The sequence below is a fragment of the Notechis scutatus genome, chromosome 3 (assembly GCF_049901735.1).
Source record: "Notechis scutatus isolate UNSWTSFEM ecotype Mainland chromosome 3, rNotScu1.2, whole genome shotgun sequence".
In the NCBI taxonomy this organism is placed as follows: domain Eukaryota; kingdom Metazoa; phylum Chordata; class Lepidosauria; order Squamata; family Elapidae; genus Notechis; species Notechis scutatus.
This window is the reverse complement of record NC_142011.1, coordinates 124,263,003-124,286,058: the sequence shown is the minus strand read 5'-3', so window position 1 is coordinate 124,286,058 and position 23,056 is coordinate 124,263,003. Positions and strand designations below refer to the sequence as shown.

General features: G+C 35.7%; 2 protein-coding genes across 6 annotated transcripts; one reads left to right on the top strand and one right to left on the bottom strand.

The window, feature by feature from the left end:
* The first annotated feature begins 1,927 nt into the window (after positions 1 to 1,927).
* On the top strand, positions 1,928 to 13,324 carry SNRNP48 (small nuclear ribonucleoprotein U11/U12 subunit 48). 2 transcript variants are annotated; one of them, XM_026673419.2, is made up of 9 exons: positions 1,928 to 2,273; positions 3,055 to 3,168; positions 4,863 to 4,923; positions 6,217 to 6,282; positions 7,152 to 7,340; positions 7,785 to 7,906; positions 8,612 to 8,733; positions 9,583 to 9,747; positions 12,604 to 13,324. In XM_026673419.2, the coding sequence occupies exons 1-9, from the start codon at positions 2,151 to 2,153 to the stop codon at positions 12,635 to 12,637; spliced, it is 996 nt and encodes a 331-aa protein (XP_026529204.1). In that variant the 5' UTR covers positions 1,928 to 2,150; the 3' UTR covers positions 12,638 to 13,324. The 2 variants fall into 2 exon arrangements, with proteins under 2 accessions (XP_026529204.1, XP_087817263.1); XM_087961137.1 differs by having other exon boundaries at positions 2,201 to 2,585.
* ROPN1L (rhophilin associated tail protein 1 like) lies at positions 12,949 to 21,745 on the bottom strand. 4 transcript variants are annotated; one of them, XM_087961138.1, is made up of 7 exons: positions 21,418 to 21,729; positions 20,365 to 20,385; positions 18,523 to 18,689; positions 17,884 to 18,007; positions 17,135 to 17,296; positions 15,187 to 15,362; positions 12,949 to 13,837 (listed from the first exon to the last, which is right to left on the bottom strand). In XM_087961138.1, exons 3-7 carry the CDS (start codon positions 18,651 to 18,653, stop codon positions 13,777 to 13,779), a joined length of 654 nt encoding a protein of 217 aa, XP_087817264.1. In that variant the 5' UTR covers positions 18,654 to 18,689; positions 20,365 to 20,385; positions 21,418 to 21,729; the 3' UTR covers positions 12,949 to 13,776. The 4 variants fall into 4 exon arrangements, with proteins under 4 accessions (XP_087817264.1, XP_087817266.1, XP_087817265.1 ...); XM_087961140.1 differs by lacking the exon at positions 20,365 to 20,385 and having other exon boundaries at positions 21,576 to 21,745; XM_087961139.1 differs by lacking the exon at positions 20,365 to 20,385 and having other exon boundaries at positions 21,329 to 21,729.
* Between the last annotated feature and the right edge of the window lie 1,311 nt (positions 21,746 to 23,056).

Below are 23,056 nucleotides of genomic sequence, written 5' to 3'. Positions count from 1 at the left end.
GACAGCCCCAGCCGGATACCTGAGCGGAGCCCGGGCGGTGCGAGCGGAGGCCGCTGAGCGCCTCGTTTCCTTGGGAGCTGGGAGAAGGAGGCCCGCCTACATCGGCCTGAAGGCTGGCTGCTCCTTTCGGCTTCACGGGATTCGTTTCCACGGTGCACAAAAGTGCCTCAAAAAAAAAAGTGCAAAAGTGGAAGGTGTGCGGAAGAGGGGGTAGTCTTATACGGCGAGTATATAACAAACTCTATATTTTGAGTGGAAATGTTGGGGGGTCGTCTTATACGCCCAGTCGTCTTATACGCTGGCAAATACGGTATATACTGCACGAGTCAAAGAGGGCTGTGAAAATATCTACATACCCCTCACATCCTGGGCGTAAATTGTTTCAACTCCTACCCTCAAGACGACGCTATAGGCATGGCACACTAGAAGGACAGGTTTTCCCTTGAATGCCATCACTCTGCTAAACAATTCCCACAGCAGTGTCAAATATTTAGTAAGACTGTATTACTATATCTCCTCCCACTTATGACTATAACCTTGTAGCTTTTATTTTTACAATTTATATTGTTTTTTGTTTCCTAATATGATTTGATTGCTTATTAGTAACCTATGACTGTCACTAAGTGTTGCATCTTATGATACTTGATGAAAATATTTTTTTTCTTTTTATGTACACTGAGAGCATATGCACCAAAGACAAATTCTTTGTGTTTCCAATCACACTTGGCCAATAAAGAATTCTATTCTATTCAAAACACATAAACATTGTAGCTAATTAGAAGGTATTTCAGCAGATGTCATATATTTCATCAATTTGTATTGTTTTGGCTTGTTAGGTTTTCTTTTCTAATTCATTTCATGCTTTGTTCTCATTGATTTCATGATCAGAATATCAGCAATCCATATTAGTGGATAACAGCTCACACTATAGTAGTTATTCACAGCTCAAAATGGGAATGAGCTTCCATTACTTCCTAAAGACATTTTCTTTTCGTATCACTCTTCGTATTGTTCTTTTTATGTGTAGAAGTGCAATTTCCTCCTCTCCAGTTATCAAGTACCCTGAGTATATGTCAATTGTGTACAAGTATATTGCTCATGTCAAAAATATTATAATCAAAATAATATAATTCTCCATCTGGTGTGCTCCCAATAGGTTGGCACTGCGACTATAGGTATCCCAAATCTCTTGGTTTCTAGCCTGGTGTTTTAAACACTAGCTGTCTTAGTATTACATTATACACTGCTATGATAACATATTAATTCATATCTTCTGTTTGTCATGGCAATATGTGCTATGCAACTATTTTTGATTCTCTCCCTGCACCTTCCCCCACTATGCTCTCGAATTCAGTGAATGTAATTTGCAGCTATATTACATTTTTAACAGGATGTGTTTAACATTCCTTGCCTCTATAAATTGGGGGGGGGGGGTGTTTCTAGGCACTGAGCATAAAGAGGCTTGTATGAATGAGGCAGAAAAATATGATTTAAAAATATGTGTGTATTAATCATCTTTTTGAAAATACATTTTTGACCATTAATTTGCTTTCTTTTATAGTCCAATAAGAAAAAAAATGGGGGGAAAGTATTAAGAATGGGCATTGGTTGCATTCAGCCTCAAAAATCTATAGAGAAAAATTTTACTCTGATGTGTTTTTTTGGGCATGTTTCTCAACGGTTGAAGATATCACATGAAAACGGAGAACAAGCGTTAATCTTGTTATTACGTAACTAGTGAAACTAAATCCGTTTAGATCTCAGAAAGAAAAGATTGAGCATTTAACGCACCAGAAATGCTTGACTTGCCAATGACCATTTGGAGTCTACTCGCTTATCTCACTTGCACTGATCTAGTCCTCCAACAGGAGGCGTCCTTAAGAGGGCGACCTTCCGTTTCTCTCACGGTCGGGCGTAGCGGAGAAATATCGCGAGATTCCATCGCGGAATGTTTTGAAACCGGGCAACTCGAAGCTTTGATCGAGTTGTTCTTAGTCCTTGAAGTTGTCTTCGGTTTAAAAGTGCTTTGTAAAAAGAAAAAAGAAAAAGAAAGGTCGATGGTCTCCTAGACATCTTCCCTAAAAACGATTCTCTTGACCCAGCGAAGCTTTCCAAGTTTAAAATAGGACGTTACCTTGCCAGAAGTGAAGATGGTGTCGCCTCTGAATTTGGGCGAAATTGAAGCGAGAGCGCCCTATGCCAAAATGGCTGCCGAGACAGACAGCCCAGTGGAGAAGCGTCTTCTTTCGTTTTCCCTGTGGTTTGGGACCCCGGTAAGGTTCTGTTCGAGCGGCGGCAGGGCAGGATCCCCAAGGGAGCTGGGGTTAACCCTCTGTCCAGGGAATGAGGAAGAATGGACAGTCAGCAAGAGTTTTTCTTCAGTTGCGTGCCCTTTTTTAAAAACCTCTTACACAGGGTTGGCCTGCGCAGATCTGGTCTCCCCTGAGACAGGATTTGTTGCATTCCTCGACTACTGCCATCGAGGGATCATGCGGATTTTTTGCAGCGCAAATAAGACAGTTCTATATTGGGGACTCTCTCGTGTGATTTTGCAATAGTCACACTATCTCAGCCCGAGAAAAGACGTAACGTACAATCTCTCTCCCCCTCTCTCTCTCACACGCATTTCTGGAATTTAACAGTGGCAAACTATTTATGTATTGTTGCCAAGAAAACTACTTAGGTTTTCATCAGGAGTTCAGTTCATCTTAGAGGAACCATCTGTTCCTCTGTCTTTGTTATCTTAGAGAGGAAAAGAGAAAGAGAGAGGTAGGAAATGCTCTTGAACATTTCATTTATCTAGAAGAGCTGGAACTTGCTTTCTTTGTTTTCTGGAAGATAATTCTTCTGCTAGTTTTAATATTTTTGGGGTGTGGAGATTGTGCCTGCAAGTCATTTTTAGTTCCTGGCAAATCCCTGGACTAGGTGATGCAGATATCTTGGCGAGATTTTGAAAATGGCTTGCTATTGAAAATCATGTTTTATTGTCAAACATGTCTACTGTTCTAAAATCTTGCCACTGTGCTTCATGCTAAAACCTTTTTTTTCCTCCAGAGCGAGAAAGTGACCTGTCCTTATGATGCTAATCATCAAATGCCTAAATCTTCCTTGGAGAAACATATGATATCCTGTAGATTGAGGAAACTAGAATATTCTAAAGAGGAAGAGGTAATGCTCCCCCCCCCCTTTTAAAAAGGTTATTCATATTTTGAGGATGGAAAGAATTTTTTTTACCTTCTTTTGAAAACAAGGCTGGCTTTAGATTTTTTTAAATGGACACCTGCATACACCAGACTACCCCCCCCCCCCAAGTTGTTACTGCAAAATATGTTAGAATTCCATTAGCAAATTAACACAGTTATTAAAATCAAAGTCATAGATAAGGATATTGAAAGATATTCTATCTACAACTTATTGAGACCTCCCCACCCTGTTCACTTTCTCCTGATGTCCAGCTGATGGAGAGAATATGATAGATGCAAATGATAATGTTTAGAAAAGATTTCCAATAGGCTCAGAAACTTCCTTCCACAAACCTGGTTCTAATTTGGTATAATGTGATTCATTTTTACATCCAGACACATGACTGAGAACAATTGTAGGTAGTGTTTATTTTGTTGTTCCCTTTGGTTTATTCTCTCACAGTTCTTTTACCTCATTCTAGCATTTCTGCTAGTTTCAGCAAGTGTTTTCAATGACTTTTTTAAAGATAACATTTTACTTTAAATACTTTCCACAGTTATATTGATAAGGTTATTGCAATATTAGATCAGGGGTAAATATGCTTTCTGTTATATTATCTTAGTGCCCAAGGAGCTTGTCTCACCTGATTTTTATTTTTTTAAATAAAGATAAGTAAAACCAGTTTTTAACACAATCTTTACTGGTCAAAATTTCTTGGTTCCAAAAAGCCACACATATTGGCATGTAAAATTAAAGTTCTACATTGCTTAAAGTGGAAGTGGTCACCTCTTCCTTACAAAGCCATCCATAAACCTATTTTGGACTGTTTTTTTTTTCATGTTTCCAACCTTCTCATTTTAGGAAGGATTGTTGAGAAGTTGGTTGCCTTGCACCTTCAAAGGGATCTGAATGAAGTGGGATTCCAATAGATTTCAGGGTTGAGTATGTGACTGAAATGGCATTAGTTGCATTTGTGGATGGTCTCTAGATGGAACTGAATGGTGGTAATGCAACTGTCCTAGCTCTGCTTGATTTCTCAGTGGTTTTACTACTATCAAATGGATTGGCTCTGGTAGAAGTTGAGGACATGGTGTTGTGGTAGTTCTCTTCCTTCATCCAGGATTGATGATGCCAGTAAGCGAGAGGTCTGCCACACAGCCCCTCTTGTATGGGGTGCCACAGCTGCTTCCCCACTAATATTTAACATCTGCATGGAGCCATTGGGTGAGATCACTTGTTGGCACAAGTATCAGCAGCAGCATCAATATGCTAACAATGCTCAGTTGTATATCTCCATCTCTGATCAGACAGGAGGTTCTGCCTTAGTGCCAGGAAGCTGTGGGGTCTAGAGTGGGAAGAACTAGTTTGAACCCAACCCAGTAAAGTGGTTGTGCCTGAATCTGGAGAGTTGTGCTCGACACCAGTGTGAAAAATTATAAAAGGAGTGAGAACTGACATGGCTCTACTACAGTTTTGGAGCTCAGGTGCCAATTCTAAAGATCTACAAGATGATTTATGATGATAAGTTAGGAAATTATTTTATCAGGGAAGTCCAATATTATGGGTTTGTTTATCTGCTACTTTTATCTCTTTGGATTTTCTATTAATTTCAGAGGCTGGTGGCTGATCAATTACGTTTCCATTTGATAAAATAATTTTACATGTATTTTGTCTCCTAGGCTAAAATGTATGATTCTACTTTTTTCTATGACAAAGGCAACATTCCTAAAGTTCAAATGGGTAAGTATGAATGTGGTAATACATACTAAAGTACCAGTACTGAAATGTAACATACTAACAAATGTTAGTTGATTTTTTTTAGAAGCAAGAATAAAAACATCAGACCAGATCTTGTATCTACTCTCAGTATAAAACGTTGATGCTTGTGCAGAGATGAAGTATGGATATATATTTAAGAGCTGTCTACAGATAGTCTTCAACTTACAAAGTTTGCTTAGTAGCTGTTCAAAGTTACAACAGATCTCAAGGGTTACGTACAATTAGGAATTTATATATATTTGCTGTAAATTGTTGTTTACTTCTGGTAAAAAACAACAACCACCCATTGCGGACAATGAATTTGGTTAATGTGTGGTGATTATTCAAGTATTGCCACAAAAAGGATCCTAAACTCAAGTGTTGTCACGTCAAACTGCATTTTTAAAATGCTTTTATTTTCAAGGCTTGAAATCACTGTTACTGTTTGTATTGTAAAAGAGGCAATTGTTGATTTTTTTTATAGCTGGCTTAACAGTGGTAATTAAATAAGCTATAATTAGCTGCATCATAATAAATGAAAACCAACACCCCAATCAAAAATAGATAATAAAACACTGGCTTAACACCCTATACGAACAATGTTAGTTTGTCTACCCCAAGGCTTATTTTTTCAAAATCTGTAATTTTTGTTTCTCTTGATTTTATAAGATTCAATGAATCTGGAATATTAAAAAGGAGTATAGGAAAAGAAACACATGATTTCCAACGTTACAAATTTATGAGTATATTGTTAACATTGCTCAGTACTGCAACAGTATAGCCTGTTTTTCAGGCACTGTTTTTCAGGTCAATTCATAAAATATTTCTATGGTCTTTTTAGAGTTGCCAACAGAAAGGGAGGGGGGAAAGGGGTTTGAAAGAGCAGTGCAGCAGCTTGGAAATTGAAAGTGCATTCTGTAAATAGTTTTTCAAAGATAGTAACTACATGACAAGTTTCTGCTGTGCAAAGATCTAACTGGAGAACATGATTGATGACTCTTGGCTATGGACGTGCCTCATTGGAGAATATAAATTATGATATACCCAGGAGGTGGGGGAAAACCAGGGTCAAGGATGACAGTGAATTATGTGTCTCAGAGTCGGCTACACCCAGGCAGTGCTGGACATGTTAACTTCTAATAAATCATTTTGAAGTTTTGAAAGTTTGGCTCGAGACTCATGATTTAATTGGGGTAACCTCCGGAATCCTGACACACTACATTTAATGATTACAAAAGTATACTTAACATTCCTGTGTTTTGTTTTTTGCTACAGACAAAGATTTGCAATTTGACATTATTAAAAAAGCTATGGCCAAAGAGTGTGGAAATTATTGCCCAGGTAAGTGAAAGCTAAGCCTTTTCATTGGGGAGCCCACAAATATCCACTTGGTATAGAAACTGTGGTACTGACCAAGATTCTGAACACAAATTTGATTTTTATTTACTTGCTTTGCTGCATATGCTGAATAATGATCTGATATAAAGAACTTTTGTTGAATATCTCCTTTTCTCTTCTCTGGGAATTTAAAAACATTTGCTTTTATGGGGCTCAGTCACTCTGTTTTGCCTACATGCAGCCTAATTCCTAAGTGAGAAATCATTCCCATTGGCAAACGCAAAGTGGGGACTATGATTTTGAATGTATTATTAGCCCTGCTGAGACAATTAGAAATACTATAAAAAACAGTGAGAAGCCCAGTTATACAGTAGGACAAGAAAACTATGCTCACTAAAAACTGGATGTAGTCCCCAATACTCCAAAAATTGTTGCTGAAATATAAATTTTAATATGAGAAAGAAGGAAGCTTACTGAAGACATGGGAATAATTTTTATTTGAATTTAATATTTATTTGGCCTTACTCTCATCTTCGTTTTAACTCTCATTTTTCTAAGTGTGAACTTAGCATCACACTTAAAGGTGCAGTGCAGCCCTCACCTCTAACCCCACCAAATTACAACTCACATTCTATATTACAGGTATATATTATGGATGATTCCTTTTCCTAGCTAACTGCCAGTTTGTCCTAGGAGTAAATAACCCTTTTGACTCTAATTGTAGTAGTAATAAGTCAAATGAAATCAGTAGGTTCATTGAAACTCCACGAATTGTCATCAGTCTATATCAGGCCACTTGTCACATAAAACTTCAGCAAATTGCTACTTGTGTTGGTTTTGATTGATAGATCCAAACTGTTCTCACATTTTAGGAACTTATTCATCTCAGCCTGTGGAAGTTCCACAAAACCACAAGCGTTACATTTGTGATCTGACCCAAGCTGACCGCCTTGCAATTTACGATTACGTCCTTGCAGAGACAAAGAACCAGAGGTCAAGATCTCATCCAACAGAAAATGACAGTGATCTATTTGTAGATTTGGCAGCAAAAGTCAATCAAGGTCTGGAAGAAAATTTTACAGCTATGTTTTATATCTAAAAATTACAAAATATGTAAAATATCTCTTGCTGAGTGAGCCTTTTTTCTGTTAAAGTGGGATGCTAATAGTATTCCCCCTGTTTTCTTATAACACTGGCATTCCCAGATTAATGAATTGAAATTAATGGGACACAAATTGGCCTGAGTTGCACCCAGTAGCTATTGCCTGTCATTGGCAGCAGATGATTGACCCCTTTCCTCCATTGCTGAGACAGATTGCTGTCACAGAAGTGACATTAATTTGCTTCACTTGTTATCTTGAAAAACCCCTCCTAGTAAAATGGTCTAGATTACAGGCATTTGCTGAAATTATCGGTCATATATAGTCCTCATCTTTATAGTTATATTACTGAATACATCCACTGGAATAACTGTTTCTAACACAGCATACTTTTTTCCTTTTTAGATGATGGCCAGAAAGGTCCAAAATCTCATCTTGAAATTCTTGCAGAGATGCGGGATTATAAAAGGCGGCGGCAATCATATAGAGCTAAGAATGTTCATATAACAAAGAAATCTTACACAGAGGTCTATATGATTTGGGAGTTATCTCAAACTATTCTTCATTTAAAAATATCTCTGTATGAAATACCTGAAATAGGCAGCAATATTATTAAATTATTAAATTATTTTTAAATTCTCCTGTTTTCCAAAAATATTGTTGAGTTGAGGCTATCACTGTGTACATGCTGTCATTGTAGTTAATACATTGCAATAAGTTAAATTTGCCTGATCTTAAGTTTATAACCCTTGAATACTTGATGTCAATTATTGTAACATTTAGGTTTACTGTGATTCATATTTGTACTATTGCCAAAAATAGGAAAATATTTGGATGGATAAATGAAGTACAGGCCTAGTGATCATCTCTCAAACAGTTGTTTTATATTTTTAATATTTAGCTCTTCATTCGCAGATATTTACTTCTTTCAATTTGTGCATTTTAATTGCTTAAGATAATTATAATGTTTTAACAATACTAGCAAGCTACAGTACCTTTCTGTATGCTTCCTTTATGTTTTATATTGGGCCAATTATTTTACATAATTTTATAACAACTAACCAAAAGAAAAGGGGGGCAGGCAAATGGGTTGAAGGAATGAACGTAAGCAAAGTATACATAGACCATCATATTAGTAACATTGTGCAAAAGGACGCTTTCCATCTGAATATTATTTAGCTTGTTCTGGCGTACCTTACTATTATCTAATTTCAATATTTCTGAACACTCAGGTAATCAGAGATGTGATTGGTGTACACATGGAAGAACTTAACACTCATTGGCAGGAGGAGAATAGAAATATTGGGGTTCAAGAAGATGAAAAGTCATCTTTTTCAGCAAAGTCTTCAGGAAGGTATGATTATCATTGCCAAATTTTTGCTGTTTTCTAAGTTGGTAGTAACTTAAGAAATTGTACTTTTTGGTCCTCTGAATTCAAATGAAACTGGAATTAATGACCTGCAGATTAGGTCTGCATATCATGGTATTGTGCTGTACCCATTGTCCAATACAGTTTAGTTTCACTCTTTCCAATGCCTATTTCCTTTAGTGATGTTACTGATTTTATATTTTGTAAAAGTTGTAGAACATCTATTCTTTCTTCCTTTGTTACTTAGAACGGGATTGTTGGCCAGTTATTGACAATAGATAAAATTGTCATTTGATAGTTGTGAAATAATCAGAGAGGTTAAGAATGCATTTGTGAGAAGCAAGGTTTTATTTAAATATTGTGTCATGGTGAGTGGCAGAAGCAGGTTGTGTTTGCAAAGCACAATGACATTCAGAAAGCAGAGTTAAATATCACAGTTGTTAAAAATAATGGCTTTCTCCTTGCATTATTTTACAGAAAGATTTTTCATAATTCAAATTATATTAGAAACACAACTTTATTCACTGTCTAGTTTCCTAAGCATTGTCATCTTTTAATGAAAATACAACATTCAAATGAAAGTATGGAGCAAACAATACAGTAGTAGACATTTCCCTTTATTTCCCATTAATTCTGGTGCAGCTGAGATCGGACAGCAACGGTGAAGCAGTAATTTCAGCTGGGTTACTTTTTGAAGTCCAGTCCCTCTTACATGATTCTATGCAGCTAATTATTTTGCCATTAGTGGCAATTTTTACTGAGAGAAATTAGCATTCATTCCCTCCCTCAACATTAATGACCACTGCTACGACATAATTACTGTCTTTTCTTTAGTAAAGAAGAGCGAAGATCTGCATCAGTTGATTCAAGACAGTCTTGTGGAAGTTCAAAAGATACTGATTATTCTCGACATAGGCGGAATTCCAGCAGAAGTCCAGGCAGACGGAAAAGAAGTCGAGAGAAAGAAAGAGAGAGAGATTCCCGAAGGAAAAGAGATAGGTAAGTAGAGTCTTTGATTTCTGACTTGTGTCGAACTAGAGTGATATTACATCACAGACTGGGATTGTAGGACATGCTTAAACCTTGTTTACAATCAATGTTAATTTGTAGGAGAGAATTTCACAGTGATTTTCATCCAGCTATTGGCTTTAAGTCTTCCTATACTTACCCAAGAAGATATTAAATCAAAAGATGTATCAAATTAGTAATGGTACCAGAATCAATTGTAAACTCAACCATATACTTTTTAAAAACAAAAGTTGATTTCATAATAATCAGCATAATCTAAAAGAAATAACAATATGGAATTCTATATATCATAATTTCTCCTATTTCAGAGAAAGTACTAAACAAATCATGACATAAAACAATTTAAAATAAAACAAATTACACTTGGTTTCCTTGGTTGACCGGGTTAAAATAAACTACTATTACATGAATTTATTCCTGTCTTTTTACTTCAACTGGCATATAACATAGGCAGTGATATTTTTATATAAAAAGGGCTGCTGGGAATACATGGATTATGAAGTAACGTAAATTAAACTAAAGACTTAGCATTGGGTTCTGTTTTGACAACCAAATATACATAAAGAGATGAAAATATTACTTAAAAGTAATTGTGACATAGAAGAGTTTTCTTTAGGATTTATAAGCAAAATACAGGTAATCCTCGACTTACAACAGTTTACTGACTGTGTGAAGATACAACGGCACAGAAAAAAGTGATTTATGACCATTTTTCACACACATGACCGTTGCAGCACAATCACATGATTTACATTTGGATGCTTGACAAATGATTCACATTTATGACGGTTGCAATGTCCTGGGTCATGTGATCACCTTTTGTGGCCTTCTGACAAACAAAATTAATAGGGAAACTAGATTCACGTAACACTGTCATTAACACCTGCAGTGATTCACTTATCAAATGTGGCAAGAAAAGTCATAAAATGAGACAAACTCACTTAACAAATGTTTCATTAGCAACATAAATTTTGAGCTCAATTGTGGTCGTAACTTGAGGACTACCTGTAACTTCCCCCCATAAAACCAGGGTGAATAAATATAGCTTTTAATAGGAAATTGTTTTATTCAGTGTAGGGATTAAGTCTTAAATTGTAGAAAGTTTTTAAAAATAAGAAAGTCCAGTAGCCTCCCGAAAGGTACCTTTGGAGCAACCATGACCTGGATGGCTCAGAATCTCCATACACATTTTAAAAAATGAGTTCTTTAGTAATCTGCCCAGACCTGTTCTGTGGCCTGGATAATTTAATATACTTAGAAATGTTACTAAACTATTTTAAAAAATAATGAAGTATGTAATAATATATAAGCAATTGAGTTGTATGAATGTGAAGGTTAACTGTTTTGATACTGTTGTACTTTGGGGATAACTGAATCAAATAGCTGTCTTAATAATGATTTAATATACACAGTGTACAGAGTAAGATATTACTTATACATTACCATATTAAAAATACCCATCATTTGCTCTTATATCAGCAGTATTTATATAGGGTGCATTCACACAACCAAACTAAGCCAAAATGTGATCTCCTTATTTGTGGCTTAGCTCAGTCATTGCTTAAAACTGGTTACTTAATAACCAGTTATTAATTATGAAGGCTTTGAAAAGTGTACTTTACACCCTGTAAAAGATTGTACAGATTATTGCAAAATGTCAACTGCCCACGCTATCACAAAATCATGATCTGGGTGCTTGGCAATGTATTCATACTTACGACTTTAACAAATGCCCCATGATCACATCACATGCAATATTTCCTGCTGGCCTCCCCAGAAAGTCAATGGAGAAGCTGGCAGGGAAGGTTGTGGGCTGCTGCAGCCTACCAAGAGGTTTCTGTCCTCTGTGGGGGCTGGATGAAAGAGGCCCCTGCCATTTTTTGTTTGCTTGGGTTTAAAGCAGCTGAAATTCAATCATACATGGAGCCCCAACTCCCTCTTCCCCACCCCTGCAGAGAGCTCTGCAAAGGTGGAGAGAGAAGGATGCTCGGCTCCATGCCTATTTGTACCTTGGCAGCTGAAATTCAAGCATGGACAGAACTCCCGAACCCTCCACAGGCATAGAGTCTCTGTTCATTTAACAGCCCATGGGATCACTTGATGACCACAATGCGGATTGCTGGATCATGGTCATTAAGTAAAGTAGTCAGGTGGATCATTTTGTTTAACAACCCCTTCATTCAATAACCAAGACTCCATTCCCAATTATAATTGTTAAAAAGAGGATTCCTTGAATTATATAAATAATGCTTTATGGGTTCACATATTTTGTGAATCTGGACAGTTTATTTAGTAAATTCTGTTTAAATAGTTTTTAGTTTGTATTATAACAACATATTCACCATGAGTGTTTTGACTGCAAGAAAGGGGATAGAGGTTTTTTTAAATCTTCTCTATCTCCTTTTTTGCATATTGGTAAAAAAATAACAGATTCCCCTCCACTGGAGCAAAAAACAGTCTCAGGAGAAGGGACACACTGAAAACAGGAAAGGGAAGAAATACTATAAATTAACTTGCCTTTATATTGCTCTGCTTCACACTTCTGTGATCTCTCTTTCAAAAACTGATTCATTTTGTGCAGTCCAGTTAGATTTAAGATTAAGGGGGAAATAGTTGCAATATTCCCTCAAAGATTCTATATTCTAAGTAGCTGATGAAAAAGGTATCAAAAGATAAATATCAGCAAATGCAGCAATATGTATTTCAATTTCATTTCAGTATGCATGAGCATTATAAGGATAATAGTTTCATGAAAATATGAGATTAGAAAAAAAAAAAGTAAGAGGAATAAGCTCTAACATAATACTGGCTTCCATTTTATTTCAGAGATGAAGGAAAACGTCATAAAAGAAGAAAGTAATACTTGCATTTCTATTACAAGAGATGTGGAGCCAAACCAAGTTGTAGCTGTTTAATTCCAGTAACATATCTGACAGCTAAGATGATAGCTACTTTAATAAATATCATTTGAAATCACTATCACACTGCCACCCAGAGTTATGTTACTTTGGATAGTGAAATGGACGACATAAAAATTTAATAAATAAAAAATATGTTGTTTAATTATTCACATAAACAATTACCACCCTTTAAATCAATTGTTGTTGGTTCTAATATTAATCTATTCTTAAGAAACATTTGTTTTAGTAACATTCATCAAAATATTCAGTCTTTGTTTTAACAAATATATTTTATTGTAAAAATTAAAAAAAATATTATTTATAATAAAAATAAATTTGTAGTACCGGTATAAATATCAAGCTGGCGAGCATATTCAACACATCCTCCTCCTATTTTCACTGCAACAGCCCTGTGAGGTGCATTGGACTGAGAGAGAGTAAGTGGCCTAAAGTTACCGAGCTGGCTTTCATGGCTAAAGTGGGATTTGAACTCCCACTTTCTAGCCTGGTGCCACTAGACCAAACTGAATTATTTTGACAGTGCCAACAAACATATGATGTTCAGTGTTACCATGATTTTGCAGATAATGAATTGACACCATATGTATGTATATCCAGACATCAGAAAATAAAAATAATGGACAGCTGTAGACCATCATTTTTCATTTATATGATTGTTGCCCAGATATTATATATAAGGGTCTCAATTACAGAAGGAGAAATCTAGAAGATACTTATTAAATTCAGAGTCTGGAAGGAGCCCTGGGAGAACTGCACACTTGATACTACATTACTTACGATGGTCTCTTCACTGAATGGATGGCATAGCCAGGTTGACTCTGGAAATAGAAATCTCCATTCAATTATCTGCTTACTGATTAGATTTTCTACTCTAAATACTGCTTGTTGAAGGAGTAATTAATATTCATAAAATACCATGATCTGACTTCAGACAATTAGGTAGTACACATTTTATTGGTAGTTCACAAACTGAAAAGCACATTAGAGATTACATTAATGAAAACTCTAATTTTTTTACACTATTCAACATGACATTGTGCTATGTACTAAAAATTTGTTACTCTCAAATATTCCTGTTTTAAGGCATCAATTTTACAGTGGAGAAATCTGCGGTGCCAACCATATAGTCCTTCCGTGCCCTAAATGAGAAAATTATTTTTCATTACTACTATTGAAGGAACTAACAATATGTGTCAAATCCGTCTCACCCCACAAGCTTGCAATTTATACATGAATTTATACATGAATTCTAAATTTCTTTTGTTAAAAAAAATACATTTCTATCATACAAGATAGACCTCCAATCTTAGCTTAACTTGTTTTCCAACATCTATAACATCTAGGTGTCCAAATGAGGCAGGAAAACAAAGATAAAAGGGGAAGCTAGTAATAAGATCCTGTCTATTTTTTTAAATAAAGTACATCATAAAAGGTAAGTTGTATTGACACATCGAGCATTTACAAAACATTTAAATTACATTTAAGGTGGATAAAAGCATGGTTTTGCTCCTCTAATCAATACATATAGAATAAATATTACATAAGAATTCTAAAATATCATTTTGTATTAAAGACCTGTTATCTGCTCAGTCCAAAATAGTTTATCAGAATAGTTTATCAGAATGGCCAAATTTTGTTAAACTCTATGCAGAATTAGGCAAACTCTAATTACCCACTGATAACCCATCAGTAATCATGATACATTATTTTGTCTTTATTTTTTATTATTACTTTTAATGCTTTTATTTGTAATGCTGGTCTGTGACCATAATAAAAATTGATTGCTAGTTAGACTTAGAACAGGCCAGCACAATATTCAGCCCACCAATGTTTTCCAACAAAGTAAACTACCATCTCAAAAACATGCTGCTCAGGACATCCAAGCTTTGTTACTGGTTTGCACAACTCCACAATTTTAGTAGCCATAGAATAGCTGCTGGCACTCTTAAGCATTTCTTTGTGGCCCACAAGGATTTTTCATTTTATCAATGTGGGCATTTTCCCCTCAACAAATTGGGCAGACCTGACCTGCATCAAGCTAATAATTTTCTTCCTTTGATTGGCACACTATTCTCCCTAGTTTTACCTTTCACCTTCAACCATGAAGGTTTTACATCTGTATATAAGGACAAAGTTTAAAAATTATACTATGAAATTGGTTTGCAATCATAGTTAAAGATAATAATAGAGAGGCATACTAATTTGTGCTGTGAAGGGAAAGTGAAAATGTATTTGAACATTGCATAGCTTATAGAGCAGGAAACACTGCACCATATTGGATTCTCCTTTCTCTATTCTAGGGCCCTTTGGAGATGTAAGAAAGGAGAATTAGTGGAACACTTTGCCAAACTGATACAGACTTTGAGGTCTCTTCTCATGATCAAAAGGTTCTGGGCATTTGGAGTGAAGCAAGAGGAGATAAAAAGCTGCTGTTCAATTGGCTGCAGGGAAGGGTGGGCACAAGATTCATATACCCATTAATACTTACGCTTGTTCTTTAAGAGACTTGAGAAAAGACTCCGATACTTCCTCTGTTACTTCATCATCTAAGCTAGCCAAGTAGGTGTAGAGAAAGTGAAAAGTAACATATGGAATACGTGCTGGTCCACCCTCTGGATCATGCGTCAGAATTTCACACGCATGCTTCATCGAACTGAGCAGGGTCTAAGAAAAGTCAAAACAAGCAAACAAGTATACATTAGAACACAAGGCAAGTACTAAGATTCACTTGTAGCTACTCTAATACTGGATTTAATTAGACTAATAGCTTCTCTTTCCACAGAAATGTAGAAGAAAAGTAAAACACCACCAGCAAATGTGGAAAGGTAGCACAGTTCTTTATAAATATGCATGGAATGAAACCTGCATTTATTTCAGTTTTCATCCCTGGTGCATTCATAAAATAAAATGAATTGTGAAAGACTATACAAAATACCCAGAAATACCAGTTCAAACAATATGCAGTTCTTAGTGAAAAGCATGCAAATCATCCAGAGGTTTTAATGCATTATGATTGAACGTATGTCTAGTGAGGGGAAACCAGAAGTGTTGGCAATCTCATCATGGCTATAGCATAAAATGGCACATATAACACTCTTGGCCTTTTTATATTAATTAGCTCTAATAAAGTGGGTTTCTATTAATTCCTCTCAATTGTGAAATTTAAGGAATTTGGATTAATATATTGCAGCTTAAATAATAAAAAACCCTTGTATAGGTATTCCTTGACTTCCAACCATACTGGAGTCTACCTATCATAGTCATAAGTCATGATGGGCTAAAATGAGTTGGTCATGTGACTGAATCAATTTCCCAACCTTTTTTGCGATGGTTAAGTGAATGCTATAGTTAAGTGAATATCACAGTTGTTAAGTGACTCAATAGTTCGCTATGGCTGTAGTTTTGCCAAAAACTGGACAGACCAACAAAACTCATAAAATGTAGTCATGTGACTACAGGACGCTGCAAAGAGCATAAATGAAGCTGTGCTGCCGAGCTCCCCAAGTTCAGTCCTGTGACCTGGGAGGAGCTTCCAATGTAACTTTGAATCAGGGTTGTAGGTAGCCCCAAGGTAGGTCCATCATAACCTTGAACAATTGCTAAATGTGATTTCCAAACAGAAACAACATTAAATATATTCTCTTCTTTGGATAAAGGAATCAATTTAACCATCTCTGCTTTCATTGCTATGGGGAATAGTATATACTTTCGGATTTAGTGCTTACAGTGAAAAAAAAAGAAACTTTGATTTTGTTTTTGCTGATTAGATAGGTTTGTTGTTATAAAAATGATTAGTATGTACTATTGTGTAAAAGTAAAAAGTTGAGGTAATGTTATTATATTCTACTGTCCTAAAGAGTTGGAAGTCAATGCCTTTTTCTTTCTTTTTCAATCTCTACCACGTATTTTCTTCCTTCCTTTCTCCTTCCCAGTTTTCTATTACTTTTTATTTTCCTTTCTATTTTATATTTTGATAAACCAATAAAAATGTGACAAAAAGAATAGTCATTAAACACAACTGACACTCTGAAGAATTAAAATTTAAATGTTGAAATAATTCTATAAGTGCATTTTCCAGTTTTTAAAAAAGTTGAATTATCAAAACAAAGGGTTACATAAATTTAAAACTTTTTAAAAATCTTATCTACATATGTATGTGTGTGTTTATATTTACGTGCACTCAAATGTCCATAATGCACTAATGATTTTCTATGTTTTAAATTATGCAGTCTAATTAGATCCTATTAATATTGTATATGTATCATGGGTTCTATCTTCTGATCCTCAAACTGTTTTTAAATTTTTTCTCATAGTTATTTCTTTTCCTTATACATTTAACCAAAATTAAAATTAAAAAAATTATATTTAAACGCCTGTATTATTCATTTCAGTAGAACAACAATTCTATATAAGAAAGACTTTTATATCTTACATACCCCACCAAGAGCACTACAGCAAAGGGCAAAAAATTTCATCCATTCTACTCCATCTGCAAAGGTATCTAAATGAAGAAGATTGCGCAGTTGTTCTGCTGGTAAGCACAAAGTCTTCCACTTTTTATGGAGATCTATTAAATCCACAGTCTTCTTTTGATATAACTGTAAAAGCATATACATCATAAAGAAAATATAAGAAAACAAAATAGGAAATTAACTGTTAATTAGCTAGTTCAAAAACTAGTTACTACCAGGCAGACATGATTATCTGCCTCCTGGTCACAAAAAACCGTGGCCCATATGGAAATTGCCAAATGGACTGTGCACTAGGGTAGCAAGATCAAAGGACAATCTAAGAAAAAGGAATTTCCCTACAGAAGATTACTGTGTGTGAACACAGGCAAGAACAATCTAGCATATAACGATGGTGCATACAAGCCACTCAACATGTACAGAGGAAGACCTCATCTGGCAAGAGAAAATGCTGTCAATGTGACCTGATATAGGTGAATGTCATTTAGTTTTAATTATATTTATTTTACATACTTTTTCACATGTGCTATATTTATGTGACTTATTTTATATTTATTTTACTTACTCAGTGTTGAATGTTATATGTCTATAATTTGAGGGTGTTTTTGCATGAATAAAGAACAGCTAGTTCAAAGAAGAGTCATTTTAGGTAGTATATATCATTTAAAAATCTATAGTGTCATTGTAGATTTCAGCTGTTTAAAAAAATATTTTACCTGTTTATGCAAAACTTTAAGGAGGCCAGGGGTCAAACCAGTATCATTTTTCTGTGTGGCAATTGGCATTTCAACACGTTCTTTTACAGGAAGAGGCTCTCCTCTTGACAAAGCATAGAAGTACCTATCATAGTGCCATACCAAATACCAAAAGACAGTTCAAGTTAAAAAACGATGAAGCTAATGTATAAAGTTTTCAAAATCAATACTACAGCTTACACTAAGTGAGAGAAAAGTGTATTTTCTTTTACTCCCTTTGGCTAGAGTGTGACAGGGATTGATCAACTCTTGCTCTCTCAAACAGATTTCTGTTTAAGTGGATATATTTCCAAATAAAATAAAATAATGTAGATATCACCATCTCTAGGAATACTTCTGTGGGCTTAAAAGCATTTTTGAACACTCAGTATATCAGACTCCTTAAAATAATTTTTAAAGTTCGAAGCATATTTTAAAAAGTCAGGTGGGACAAGAGGCTAGTTGGGCACCTAAACAGTTGTTTGTGAACAGACTAATGATATTAGATGTCTGTGGTGACATGTGAACACTGACATAATTATTCTGAGCACAGACATACTTCTAAGTGTGTGTCTGTGAAGTCTTCTTAATGAAGACATTTAACTTTGGTTTTCTCCTTACCCATAAGACCACTGAAGAGCATCACGTGGTTGAGTCCTGATAGCTGCTTTGGTAAATTGTTTCATAATATCTGGCAGTTCAGGTGGAACATGAATCTGCTGTGCACAGAACATAACATCTGGAACAGGCATGGTTATTCAAGGTCTCAAACTAGAATCCTATGAAAACTAAAAAGAACAATATTCATTAATTAATGTATTCTAAAATAAACTCAAGATGTATAAAGGCATAATATATGTTAATATCATTTTTACCACATACACATTCTTTATTACATACACTTCCTCTTAAGGAGTTGAAGGGACTACATATAAGACTATCCAATTTTATCTTCACAGGAACTTAATGACACCTCGTAACTTTGGATAGATTAAGAAATGATTTTTCCCAAGGTGCCCCAATAAGCTTATAATGCTAACAAAATTTACTTAATACACCACCTTTTATTATGCATGAACAATCTTTTTTTGTCCTTCTGATTATAGATTTGGTAGCCAACAAATAGTGATAGCAAAAACAATGCCAATTCATTTTCTAGTACAAAATTAACAACTATATTAGACTACATTCAAATTATGAAAGCAAACGTTTGCTTGCATCAAGGTATTGTTCCCTAACTTTTAGCCATTTGCACATATTCCAAATATTTCCAAGAGTGATCTTTCCAACTTTCAGATTACAGGATGGGAGGTGAAAAATAAATACAATCCACTATAAATAGGTGGTGTATGCTGTGGTGGATTTCATAATTTTAGAGTGGACTCCTTTTGCACTTGTTCCTCTGTCATGTATTATTTTGTACGTGTTCTAGTTCCTTTAGTCTATCTTCCCATAACTGGCACTGATTACTCTCTTTTTGTTAAAAATCAGGATTCTGGTAAACTTGTCCAGGCTAACAAATTATATTAAAAGGCATATGATTTTGTATGCCTCACTTCATTAGAAACAACTTATTCCTGCTAAGGGCAACAAACTCTCACTTCACTGTTGCTTAAATCTTAAAATCCTCTGGTGAATAGCCAAGCTTAAGTGCAACATGATCCAGAATTCCTTACGGAGATTCATCAACCTGAGATCTTTCATCAGTAAGATGGGATTGCCATACATCAGTAGATATCTGCACCAGCTAAGCTACACTGCTTTTTTTTTCCTTGACATTTTTTGTGATCTCTTCTGAAGCAACCAGCAGTTACAGTATTGTGTATAGTACTCAAAAAAATCTGCATGCTTATTTCAGTTCCATGTGAGTCAAACTCTCTCCCATTTGTTTTTTCCATACCACTATAAAATGTACCTTGAAAATAAATAAAACCTTGGAACGATGACTGCAATGTCAGATAAATCAGGTTTTAGATCTGTATTTCATGAAATCAGAATCCTTATATTACTGTAGAATAAACATAGATTTAGGTTCTGCATATTATTCAAATGATTCTCAGGACATTTAGCAAGAAATATATTGTTCTTAACAATACAATTTTCCAGGAATAATATCCAGAGCCAGAAATTAACATTTTTCTCTTCTGAGAGGTCATTGATGCTCTCTGAGCTTTCTTGCCTTCTTGCAGATATTTCTTGCATTACCTAGTTTGGGAAATGAAATGTCTGCAAGAAAACAACGAAGCTCAGACAGCACCATAGGACCCTCAGCTACAAACCTCTTTTATTGATTTTTCTCTTCTAATATATAATCCAAGTAACTACTTAGCTAGAGTACAATGTGTTACATACTGCTGTTAGTTTAATGCAAAACATAACACTCAGCAGAATAGATTTCAATATACAAAATACTAAAACTACAATTAGTGTTCATAGCAGCCTTCCACATCATCTTTGACCTACAATATATGCCTAGGAAACACACTTTCTCCAAGGTGCATGGGATGTGAGATTGATAGTCTTAACAGTGGTTCTTGAACATTTTGGTCTCAGGATTCCTTTATATTCTTTAAAAATGCTTGAGGATCCCAAATAGCTTGGATTTATGTGGATTTCTCAGGGATCCCCAGACCACACTTTGAGAATTATTGATCAACACATCTAGTTTAGAGAAAATATGATTTATAAAATGTAGTTGGTAGAAAATGCACTTTGTGGGACATTGTGTATGAGGAAAAGAAGCACCGTAGCCAAATAAAATGATTTGGGGCTCAATTACAGAAATACGAAAGGCCTTATATAGGGCTTCTTCTTGTGAAGAAGAACCTGTAATTATAGATAGATATTTGCAAATCCCACTCCCTTAAGCAATTCAGTTTTATTAAATACTGATGCATTCAGATACTTTTAGCTTATATTCATAAAGGTCTACTAGCTTTTACTTTTTAAAACATTTCTAGCCTTAAGACTCCCTTCTGTTAGTTTGGTGAATAAGATTAAGGCACGAAGTCCAGCCTTGACTGCATTACTGCTTAGGTTCTTTTAAACATATATTTTACAGTCCACCATACAGTATGCATAAAAAGTGTGATATACATTATATTCATAACTCATCACGGGGGTAGCACGTATAATTCTACTTCTCATATTTATATTCAATAAACGCGTTTTCAGCGGATGGTGTGATGTAACTTGCAGTAAGTATTCCGGCTGGACTGGAGTGAGGGAGTCTAGAGTTTAAAAACCCGCTCAGGTAGGAAGTTCACTTTTTTGGGGGGGAGGGTGTCAGTCATCCATACGTATACACCTTCTTTCTCTAGTTGCAACCTATCTCAGGATTGTTATTTCAAATAAAATACGATGCTAGAAGCGGGACATCATAAAAAGCTATCTTAACCTCTTTGTAGAAAAAGGAGCATAAATGTACCGTAGCGCAAATAAAGCAGTATCCCCCGCTAATACCCCTCCCCAAGCTTCAAACGGGACCCTTCGTCCCCTTCCTCCGGTTCAAGCGACTCTTCCTGCTCTAACGGCTAGAAGCTACGGAAAGGACGACTGCGAAAACTTCGTTCCTCGGCTGCCTCTCTCGAAAGGTCTGAACGCCTGTGTTAGGTTTCCATGGCAGCGCGCGCGTCTGTCTCGTAGCAACGACGCAAAGAATCGATAATGACAACCGAGAGCCGCCGTTGGTCCTCCTATTCCGCCGAATCTCTATGGTAAATTCTCTTTTCCCGCCTCCCGCATTGGCATTAACAGCTGTCGTGCTCTTTAGTTTCCTGCGCCAGCGTAGTTTTTTACATCCATCTCGGTAACGTGAGGCCGCACGATCCTTGATGACGTAGGCGTATGCTAAACACATCGCGCCCTCGAGCAGGCGCCGTTAAGGTTGCACAGCGCTGTCTTCGAAACTACTCATTATTTGAGGAGAAGCTTGTTAAACGATCTGGGATAAACATTAAACCGCACTTTTAAATGTTGTTTAATCTTTCATTTTAAAAAGGAGAGTGTAGATAGAAGTAATATACACGGTAAATTTTGCAAAAAGAGCCATAGCACACTTTTAAATATGACTTATTATATTATGTATTATATTTTAAAAAGGTTAAAATATTTATGCCAAAGATTGTACACCAACATATGGATACCAGATGTTGGATATTCTCTTTGGTTAAATAAAGGGCCACAACGCAACACAGGTCGGAAAAGATTATTCTACTGGAAGTTAGAAAGCATGCCACTTAGATTTAATTCTCCAAAATGCTCAAAGAAGTAACTTGTACATGAGATACTTTTCTCCTTCAGTGAAAAAAAAAACACCTCCATGCGGAAAAAGGGATGCACCTTTATATATGTCTTCTCTTAACAAACAGCAAAGCCTGCCTGAAAGGGAGATGTGCCTTGCATTAAAACATCCACTTCCAGACCTACAAAGAATTAGAAAAGGCTTAGAACTGCAACATTTGCCAAGCTGCGGGCCAAATAGCTATGCATATATGCAGCTACAGAAACTTAATATTCTACTAGAACAGGGGTTCCCAACCTGGGGTGCGAGACGATATTCCAGGGGATGCGAGAAAAGTCCAGGTAAATAATAGGATATTGGCTATATGTTGGCATTTTTATTTATTATGCAACTTTGTTTTCATTTTAGAGTTAAGTATCGTTATTTAGTGGCCGTCACATACATAGCTGAAAAGATTCAATCCTACCATATATTTAACGCGTTTAGTAGTACCTAAAGTCTAAATTTCAGGGGGTGTGAGGTTCGAGTGAAATTCCTTTAGGGGTGCGGGGCGAAAAAAAGGTTGGGAACCACTGTACTAGAACAATAAATATTTTAAGAACTTGATTACGAATGAAATGAAGTGTTAAGCACAATTGCTAATTTCCACCAACTTTGGACACATACAGATTTTCCAGTAATATGTACTTTCCTATGGCAGATTTAAACATATTTTGAAATTTAAACACAGCAGGCAGAATTCAGTATTTGGCACTGTGGTAGGATTTGTACATAAAAGCAATTTCCTGGATTTTAGGATCTAAAAGAAAGGCAGAAAAGTATACACACCAAATATAAAAAATGAAGTGAGCTGGAACAAACGTCTCCCTATGTTACATACAAAGGTCAGTTTGTATCACTGAAATAGAACAC

What these genes read in the sequence shown, in the direction of transcription:
- SNRNP48 (XM_026673419.2), top strand. Translation starts at nt 2,151, where the DNA reads ATGGTGTCGCCTCTGAATTTGGGCGAAATTGAAGCGAGAGCGCCCTAT. An exon ending in CCCTGTGGTTTGGGACCCCG is followed by an intron (nt 2,274 to 3,054) that starts GTAAGGTTCTGT and finishes TTTTTCCTCCAG; the next exon opens with AGCGAGAAAGTGACCTGTCC. An exon ending in TCCCGAAGGAAAAGAGATAG is followed by an intron (nt 9,748 to 12,603) that starts GTAAGTAGAGTC and finishes ATTTTATTTCAG; the next exon opens with AGATGAAGGAAAACGTCATA.
- ROPN1L (XM_087961140.1), bottom strand. Translation starts at nt 18,653, where the DNA reads ATGCCTGTTCCAGATGTTATGTTCTGTGCACAGCAGATTCATGTTCCA. An exon ending in GCTCTTCAGTGGTCTTATGG is followed by an intron (nt 18,008 to 18,522) that starts GTAAGGAGAAAA and finishes GCACTATGATAG; the next exon opens with GTACTTCTATGCTTTGTCAA. An exon ending in GCTGTAGTGCTCTTGGTGGG is followed by an intron (nt 15,363 to 17,134) that starts GTATGTAAGATA and finishes GACTTTTCTTAG; the next exon opens with ACCCTGCTCAGTTCGATGAA.